The sequence below is a fragment of the Sinocyclocheilus grahami genome, unplaced genomic scaffold (assembly GCF_001515645.1).
Source record: "Sinocyclocheilus grahami isolate Dianchi unplaced genomic scaffold, SAMN03320097.WGS_v1.1 scaffold716.1, whole genome shotgun sequence".
Lineage (NCBI taxonomy): Eukaryota > Metazoa > Chordata > Actinopteri > Cypriniformes > Cyprinidae > Sinocyclocheilus > Sinocyclocheilus grahami.
Window position 1 is genome coordinate 860 of NW_015505895.1, and position 10,230 is coordinate 11,089.

General features: G+C 36.0%; 1 protein-coding gene across 1 annotated transcript in view; it reads right to left on the reverse strand.

Annotated features, from left to right (window-relative positions):
* Window positions 1-1,600: 1,600 nt before the first annotated feature.
* pdcd6 (programmed cell death 6) overlaps window positions 1,601-10,230 on the reverse strand; it is a 28,074-nt gene continuing 19,444 nt past the window's right edge. The window contains exon 5 of the mRNA XM_016244383.1: window positions 1,601-2,275. Within this exon, the coding sequence (XP_016099869.1) occupies window positions 2,265-2,275 (11 nt within the window). The 3' untranslated portion in view covers window positions 1,601-2,264. The remainder of the gene's footprint in view (window positions 2,276-10,230) is intronic.

Here is a 10,230-nt window from a genome sequence, read left to right on the forward strand (position 1 = left end):
TAGCCTTTAGTCTGGCTATTAAGCCGGCCCACTTCTCCTCTTCTGCCTTCATGCACAACGCTTCCTCCTCCACTTCAGCCAGTATTCGTTGCTCTTCCAGCTTGTTGATTTCAGAAGCCTTCGGACTTAGCGGCGGACTGGTACATGGGGAGTGCAACTTTTCTGCGTGGTGCTCGACGTGCCGGCTTCAATGTAGTCTCAGCATGGGACGGAGCACCTGTGGAGGACGCAGGAGGGCACCCATGGCGACGAGCAGGCTGCTGGCCCTTGACGGATGGGTGGCAGGAGGGGGGTCACGTCAGGGCATGATGTGTTTGATGGCCTCAGTCTGCTTCTGTACTGCCAAGAATTGCTCCTCAACAGTGTTGCCGAATAGGCCAGCCTGTGAGATGGGAGCAACAAAAAAGCAAACTATGTCAACGTCTTGTTGACAACATCGAGACCTCTTCATGCACCTCCAGGAAGAAAGGAACTGGGGCAGAGCGCGGTTGTCAGCCGCACTCCCACCGAGAAACCAATCATCCAGCCGCGAGTGCTCAGGGCTGGGCGGTGTGTTCACCTCCATCCCGATGCTCACGGCTGCCTGGGCAAACACTTCTCTGCTTGTACGTCTCATTTTGCAACTGTGAGACACATCCTAATACTCAAACCAAATACAACGTCCTAATACTCATACCACATATATTTAAAAATTCTTTATATATTTTATTCATACAGATGTGCATTAAACTGTAATCAGAAAATGACAGAAGTTGCAGAATATGCATATTAATTTCCTTCTTTCTCCAATCTGAGAAAATTCAGACAGCAGATCAGTAAGTGTATTTATATCCGGTAAACATCTACCTTATGAAAGAATGCAAAAATAGATTACAATGAAACAATGCAAAAAAAAAATGCTATAGTTTTTTAAATGATCATATCTCGGCAGGAGAATGTCATAGAAACTTTTATTTTTTCTAGGACCTAGGTGATAACCAAAACAGAAACATGATTCAGCAACATTCATTAGTCATGCGATTTCTGTTTGTATTTGTGTGGAATGAGAAAAACTATAATGCTCTATTAAAATATATACGTGTAATCCTTCTGATTTAATTTTCTCTTAAAAATCTCAGTCTATCCAGCATCTTGATTGACTATTATCGAATCTTGTTCAACATATTTAGTAGTGGTTCTAAAGTTAAAAAAAAAAAAATCCTAATGATATCCTTTACGTTTTACAAATTAGCAAAATGTTTTCCTCACATCATAAACCATTATTGTTGAAATATTAAATTTCAAATATAAAACTTAAATTCTAATATATATATATATATAATATTTAGATTTTTAATTGCTTTGCTAGAATATGTATGTATTTAACATGCCCAATCATGTATTGCTCAAAATCATCCACTAGGGGGTAGAATTGTGCATACAGAGAAATCATAAACATGCAATCCAACCTTTAAAAATATAGATTTGTTGTTGACATTTGACAGTAATGAAACTCCATTATCTTATGTGTGCTGTCAAGCTATTGGTAGGTGTCTCTGTCCTTAATATAAAAAAATAAAAATAATAAACTATTAAAATACAAATACAAATTAAAGACTCATTTTCAAACAGGTTCCAGTTTTTAATAAAACAGTTATCTTTTTTTGTTATTTTAACAGTTGTAAGGCATCATGCATGAAAAAGGCATACAAAAGCATATGTCCTTCCTAAAATAAAAGGTTGAATTACATTGTGCAGCTTAAAAATAGAATTCTTTACAAATATATGGAAGAGCTGACAGTCAATCCAAATAAAAGGATCTTATGGCGAAACACAACCTGCTCTCACAGTATTTCGTTGTAAACATGAATTCAGCCACAAAAAGAAACATTAGTTCATGCTTTGACATTAAGGAGGTTTATCAGAAAGCATGCAACTGAGACGTAATATGATTTTCACAATGTCAACATTCCTTAAACACAGAGAGAGTGATATTCCATAATTCTTTCAATAAGAATAGTTAAGGTAATAAAGAAATATGATATAACTACTAACAGATAAATGGAATGAAGAGTCATAAAGATCCCATCCCCGTGTTGTCCTGTAGAGGGTAGTGTTGACTAGTCTCTGCTACAGACTGCATGGGGAGGGACATTTGTTGTTTGGCACAGGAGAGTGCAGGTGTGCTTTTGTTGTGCTATACCACGTTGAAGACCATTGAGAGATACTGCTCGTATGACACCTGGATCCAACCGTCCTGATCGGTGTCATACCGCCGGAAGACGTCAGTTAACCTCTGTTCAAATTCAAATATACATAATCAGTATAAGGTGAACATCACTTCATTACAAACTAAGCTTCAAAAAAGACAAAAGCACCATGAAAGTATAAATAAAAGTGGTCTGAGTCAAGAGAGCAATATATTCCAAGTCTTCTGAAGTCCAACGATATTTATGTTAGGAACAGGCCAAAATGTAGGTTTATTCACCGATAATCTTCACCTCCAGTAAACTGAACCACTGTAACTGGATCACTACATCAGTGAGCTGAATTCAAGAACCATTCATGAACAAACGTGACCAAATCTGTAAATTTATTTGACCCCCAAACACTTTGAATTATGCACAAAGGTTATTTCAGTTTGCAGTAGTGCTGTCAAATAAGGGTGCTCCGATCAGGATTTTTTGGGGCGATCACCGATCGTCGATCACAGGAAGCAGTATCTGCCGTTACCAATCACCGATACCGGTCTTTTTTGAAGCCTTCTTTTTGTCATGTAGACATGTAGGATTTTTACAGACATTCATTCAGGGCCTGAATTTCATTTTTGAAAATGGGCAGAATTCCCCTCTTAGGTGACTCTTGTGGGGTGGAGTGGGGTTTTTTTTTTTTTTTTACATTTTTCAAAAGTATATAATTATCTCACCTAAGTGTTTGATCATGCAGTGCATTTTTGTTTTTATAATGGGGCAAGCCTATTCCGTTTGCAGTGCATGTGTAGTCCATGTGCGGTATGTAAGCGGTACAGAAGCAACACGGTCTCATATTGTGCTTTCACACAGGAGTCCGCAACTCATCCGTGGCTGTTTACCACAAACACAACATTTATCCATTTTGATTTAAAATCCAAACGTTGTTAATGAAAATGCTTTTTGAGCATTGTGATTTCCGTTGTACGCAGTACAGTAATACAATCTTACTGTCAAAAGATTAATCGCAATTAATTGCATCCATAAAAAGTTTGTGTTTACATAATATGTGTGTGTACTGTGAATATTTATTATGTATATATAAATACACACACATGCATGTATATATTTAAGAAATTTTTTTTGTTTATATCTAAAATATTTATATTTATATATAATATTTTAATAATATAAATAATATATAAAGTAAAGTGACATGTGGCCAGTGCTCAGAATTAGTGCTCTGCATTTACCCATCCAAAGTGCACACACACAGCAGTGAACACACACACCATGACAGCAGTGAACACACCATGAAAACACCCGGAGCAGTGGGCAGCCATTTATGCTGCGGCGCCCGGGGAGCAGTGGGGGTTCGGTGCCTTGCTCAAGGGCAACTCAGTCGTGGTATTGAAGGTGGGAGAGAGCGCTGTACATTCACTCCCCCCACCTACAATCCCTGCCGGTACAAGACTCGAACCCGCAATCTTTGGGTTACGAGTCCAACTCTCTAACCATTAGGCCACGATTTCCCCAAATATGAATATAAATAAACATGTAAATATTTTTTCAATATATACACATGTATGTTTGTGTATTTATATATACATAATATATGCGTGTGTACTGTGTATATTTATTATGTAAACAAAAACTTTTATTTTGGATTTGATTAATCATTTGACAGCACTAGTTTGCAGTAGAAACAGTAATAAAAATAACTGTGTTTCTGGGTACAAGTGACTGAAAATAATGGAGCAGTTTAAAAATCATTTAGACTAGTTGTCAAATAGATCAACCGATTCATTGAAAAGATGAATCACAAATCACCTGGTTTTAAGATTCCAAGTGGACATTAAACATTAAATACAGGAGTAAATAGGATCTAAAACGTTTTGAGCTTGTTCACTTTCAACCACTTCAAGAGTTAGCCCAAAATGCATTTGACCAGATTGCTTTTGTAGAGTAGATGCTCATGCGGTCGAATGTGTTCGAACAGACACAAAAGACCATGTGTAAACGGTAAAGCGTCTTGCATGACCACTTGTGATTGGATCTTGGAAAACGCATCTTACACCTGGTGTAAACAGAGCCATGAACTCTTCTTGAGAGCCATGGCGAATGTCAAGGGTTGCAGCAAATCGAATGATTTCAGAAGACTATGAATGTAGTGCACGACTCACATAGACCACTTTTATGATCAGGATTCCCAGTCTTTCATGAACACCAAATTCAAGGACTTTTTAAAGCACCATTTATTTTATATTAAGCACCTATCAAATTCACAACCCAGAATATGTAGTGTCATGAAAGACCTTACAGTACTTAACATTTCACTTACACTTAACATTTACATTAAACATTTCAGAGTAATAATGTTTTGAATGTGTAGGCTTCATAAATTTAGACCGTTTTGAGCAGTTGTGTTCAAAGGAATTTAATGAAATCCATTGAAGTCAGTACTGGTAATATTCAAATACAATTTCTAAAATAATGATCAAATATGCATCAAACTGGTTTTTGCTGTAGTTCTTGTACAAGATTAAAATTTGAAAGAATTTCTAAATTTTTTAATTAATAAAAAAGTGGTTGTAATAACATGGTAAAGCCTGTTAACATAAAAAATTTGCACATTCACTCAAAAGAGACATTACTCATTAATAAAACTCAAGTCAAACTAATTTTGTAAAGTACTTTTTATTGTAAATCCCATTTTTTCATCTTTGACCTAGAGCAGGGGAAGGCAAGTTCGGTCGTAGAGAGCCGGAGTCCTGCAGAGGTCAGCTCCAACCCTGAAAACAAAACTCACCTGCCTATTGCCTTAGTAATCCTGAATACATTGATTAGCTTGTTCAGGTGTGTTTTTTATTAGGGTTGGAGCTGAACTCTGCAGGACTGTGGCTCTCTAGGACCGAACTTGCCTACCCCTGACCTAGGGGAATGCAGCTGCTCAAAACGTCAATATTTTATGAACGTGCAAATCTGCAAAAAAAAAAATATATAAAGAAAAGAAAAAAAATAGGACTTTCTATTTGCTTTTAAACTGTAAACACTTTTCACTAAGCTGTTTTTCCAATTATAGCTCCATGTTGCAGTAAGTTTTGGGAGTTAATTTTTAGTCCATCTCCTATCCTGAAAAGTCTGTCTTGCAGAGACTGCCAAAAATGAGCTCCTAAAACGTACTGCCAGATTCTGGAAGATAAATTCTTCTAACAGTGGAACAAGAGGATGTGGTGCTGGTCCTTAAAGAGTCACTTTCAACTTATCTGTCCATAAAGCCTATACAAATAGTCTTCATGTATTTCACACTTCAGAATGTTATTCTTATTTAGTAGGGGCCATTTTTTAGGATTTTTTACCCAAGCGAAGTACTGACCACGCTGACCCAATGAGCATTTTGCTGACCATGCCTTAACTTTGAAATTTCTGTATTGCATTAGTTTTTTATATTTCTCATGGGTATTTAATAATTTTTGACTTCTCAGTCTGAGTTAAATCTCTTTTTTGGCTCATTTAATTTCATAAAAGATAACCAGCCTAATAATTCTGCACACCTTAATGAGTTTTTCATTTCCAACCTTCATGGACAATTATATATCACTTCTAAATGATTAAATACAAAAATAATAGTAGTTATTAAGATTGATGTGGTTTGGAATTGGTAAAATGTGCTTGGAAAAACATATGATCAGAATACCAAAGTGCCTAATAATTATGCACACACTGTAAGATGTGCTCCCTTTACACAGCGTGCGCGTGATCAGGAAATCGAAAGTGAACAGCTAGCGCTCATTCAAATGCGATTTCAATACCCCGCATATTGATATATGATGTGCAAAAATTATATACAATATTAGAATGTTTGTGGGAACGGGACACACATGTTGCGGGAGCGGGCGGTAATGGTCAGAAATACAGCGGGAGCGGGCTTAAGAAAACTGTCCCGCTCAGGGCTCTAGGCTGCCCATCAACACACGCAGTGTTTTTTTTTTTTTCACGCTACCCCATCTCCACCCCCAATTATTAGTACCGTTTTGTTCTGTCTTTGACAGAACATATTGGACAATTTTTGAAATAGCGCCATAAACAGGGTTTAAAGCAAAAAAAAAAAAAAAAAGCCAAACCCCATTCCACAGCCAAACCCGTCACACACCCAGTTTAAAAGCAATTTTTTTCTTCTTGTAATTAGGAGCGATTGTCCTCCTAATTAAAAAAATGTAGGAGCACCTTCTGATCAATAATAAAAACATTCTGATCAAAAATTTGCCTTCCTAATACGAGGTGATATTTGACTCCTTAAAGTGACTTACAGGGGTATTTTCTTTTTACCTTTGTAATGGCATCTATGTCCAATTCACAAATGTATGTTTATAAGCTTTTTAAAATTTCTATTGAAAACAATATAATAAGAAGTAGAATAAGACAAAGAGGTTACCAATAATATGAAATTAGTATTAATAAAAAATTTATTTGTACTACAGAGGTGGCACAGAAGAACACAAAAGTGGCTTGTAGGTACATTTTCAGACGTTTAATGAGGCTCAGAGGTGGCATGAGTGCAATTAAATTTATACATTTATGTGGAGATTAATGTTTTAAATATAAAATTTTGAATACAGAAATATTAAATTATTGAAATAACTGAAATTATACACAAAAAATTAAACTAAATCCGCCAGCTGGTGGCGGCAAGTCACTGATTTTATCACTGAATCATTCATTCAATTGATTCGTTCGAATGGCTGATTCATTCAGCAATGAAAGCCAAACCCCATTCCACAGCCAAACCCGTCACACACCCAGTTTAAAAGCAATTTTTTTCTTCTTGTAATTAGGAGCGATTGTCCTCCTAATTAAAAAAATGTAGGAGCACCTTCTGATCAATAATAAAAACATTCTGATCAAAAATTTGCCTTCCTAATACGAGGTGATATTTGACTCCTTAAAGTGACTTACAGGGGTATTTTCTTTTTACCTTTGTAATGGCATCTATGTCCAATTCACAAATGTATGTTTATAAGCTTTTTAAAATTTCTATTGAAAACAATATAATAAGAAGTAGAATAAGACAAAGAGGTTACCAATAATATGAAATTAGTATTAATAAAAAATGTATTTGTACTACAGAGGTGGCACAGAAGAACACAAAAGTGGCTTGTAGGTACATTTTTAGACGTTTAATGAGGCTCAGAGGTGGCATGAGTGCAATTAAATTTATACATTTATGTGGAGATTAATGTTTTAAATATAAAATTTTGAATACAGAAATATTAAATTATTGAAATAACTGAAATTATACACAAAAAATTAAACTAAATCCGCCAGCTGGTGGCGGCAAGTCACTGATTTTATCACTGAATCATTCATTCAATTGATTCGTTCGAATGGCTGATTCATTCAGCAATGAAGCAAGTGACTGTCTTTATGATTGGGGAATCATGAATCACTGACTCACTAGATTCGTTCAAAAGCGCACTTTCATTGAATGAATGAAACACCGCTGTGTTTGCTTTTAGAGATGTGCAGCAGCTGAGCTGTTACTATATTTGGACCCTTTTTCGTTAAAGAAATAGAGCAAAATCAGGCAGTACTTGTTTACTGAACTGCTGTATTAAATTAATATCACATTTGCAAACTCTACTATTAAAAGCGGTCACTCTCCTTATTGCGATCTGTGGGCACACAGAAAATGAGAGCATGCGAGTGAGTTCTCAAGACTCAAAAGCACATGCAAATGATACATCCCTTCATCTGTCATCGCGTTATAAGTGAGGAACCTGCGGGAATGAGTAGAATTGTTATTAATAGCTGCAATCCCACGCCGAAATTCTAATCCTGCTCTGTGTTCTCTGCTAATAACCCGACTGTGAATGATGCGAGCGGCATCACTATGTTGTCAGTGAGAAGCTGGCAAAGGGAGTGTACATTCATAACATTTTGTACAAAATGTACATTCATAACATTTTGCCCTGGATTTGAAAAGATTGAGTGCAGATACAATCCCAAAAACTATTTGAGATGGACAAAAAATTCTGAAAATGTATTCAAGAAAGATCACAATGTTATGGAGGCCATGTGTATCCACTTGAAATGAGCTGAAAGTGATCACCTTATTCTAGAGTTAGGAATCATTACACACAGTCAATTATTATTGACTAAAAAAGCTCTGCCGATTTCAGTTGTTTAAGACAAAAACCTTCCACTTTCTGAGCTACTTCCAAGGCAGATGACAGCTACATTCTTCCAGTTTGAGCTGAAACAAGTGAACCTTTCTTAGAGAAGTGTGCTAATAGGAAACACTGCAGGTTGTCATAGAGCTCACAAACAAACAGAGGATTGAAAAAGAGAAAAAGACAGCATTGTCTATGGTTTTGTGAATCATAGAATATAACAATACTCACATATAATTGATCTAACAGTCACAGGGTTGAAAGGTGTCCATGTTCCTTGGAATGAAACAAAAACATATAACAATCAGTTTCCATATAAAACTAAATTATTAAACCAACAAACAAGAAGCTTGACTCCATATGCCATCAATCCTGTAAGCCAAATGTTGATACATTTATGTCATATTCCAGGTTAAACCCAACATGAAATTACATTAGCAAAACATTTAATTTCTGCAGTGTGACATAAGTGAAATAGAATATTAGATGTTTGCCAGTGCCTGATTATTTTCAGAATCTGTTAAAAGTGTAAAACAGACCTTTTCCACTGTGTGCTGTCTTTGACGTCAACTGCCAACGCCAACTTTGACGTTTTTAGGAATTACAAACTGTTTTATTAGTTTAAAACATATTCTTTAATATAACATAATATATAATATTCTTAATAATTGATATATATTATATAATGTATCCTATATGAACTAGGGATGTTCATTTTAACCGTTTAACCAGTTAACCGAGGGTAAGAATTTTGACCAATTAATACTGGTTTAAATTAATGGTTTAAAAAGTAATTTAATTATTTATTTTTACATTTTATTATTTTATTCAGAAATAGACCTAATGCCGACGCGAAATGTTTGCAAACATTATAATAAACACTGTAAACATAGCTAGTGTTAGTTCCCCTCACTCCACAACAAAGCCTTTCAATTAACAGTATTAAAGAATTAAAAATATAAGAAGCTATAGCCATATAAATGACAAGCCAAAATGAATTAATTTAGGTTAAAACGAAACTGAAACCAACGTTGGGTCTCTCATTCCACACAAAATCAAATGTTTCCGTATTCGCGATGTATTTGAATGGCAAATTATTATTTATGTACTTCACTCGCGTACCAATATCCACGTAAAACAAAATGTTTTACATCACGGCGGTACAGTGATAACACTTAACCTTAATGGCTTAACAGATTTTACTACATATTTTTTACACATTTTTTTTTTTTATTACAGTTTTTTTCCATATGTTTGACTGACTGTATTTTATTATGATAATGAACAGGCTGCATTGTCAAGATAGCAAAGCTTAAGGGCCCTATTTTAATGATCTAAGCGCATGGTCTAAAGTGCACTCAGGGCGTGTCCGAATCCACATCTTTGGCTAGTTTAACGACGGGAAAATGGTTGGTACGCCCAGGCGCATGGTCTAAATGGGTTGTCCATATTCTCTTAATGAGTAATGGGTGTTTTTTGGGCGTAACGTGCAATAAACCAATCAGAGTCTCATCTCCCATCCCCTTTAAAAACCAGTTGCACTCGCGCCATGGCGGGGTCGCTATTTACAGGGCGGAATGTAATTTTTCATTTTTCAAAATGTTTGTGTGCTGCTGCACGCCCCTGTGTGTGTAATAAGCAAAGTGTATGCGCGTTGTGCACCCACCTTTAGGCACATATTACTAACGCGCTCTTTAAATAACAAAGAAAACCAGGTTTTAGACCAGGTTTGAGTTGGTCTATGGCGCAATTTATTTTCAGTTCCAATGCGCCTGAACACACCTCTTTTTTAGACCAGCACGCCCATGGGCGCAAATACATTTGCTATTTAAACAATGCGGTGCAGGACGGGAAAATGAGAACTGCGTCGGGCTGAAACTAGCAAAAACACT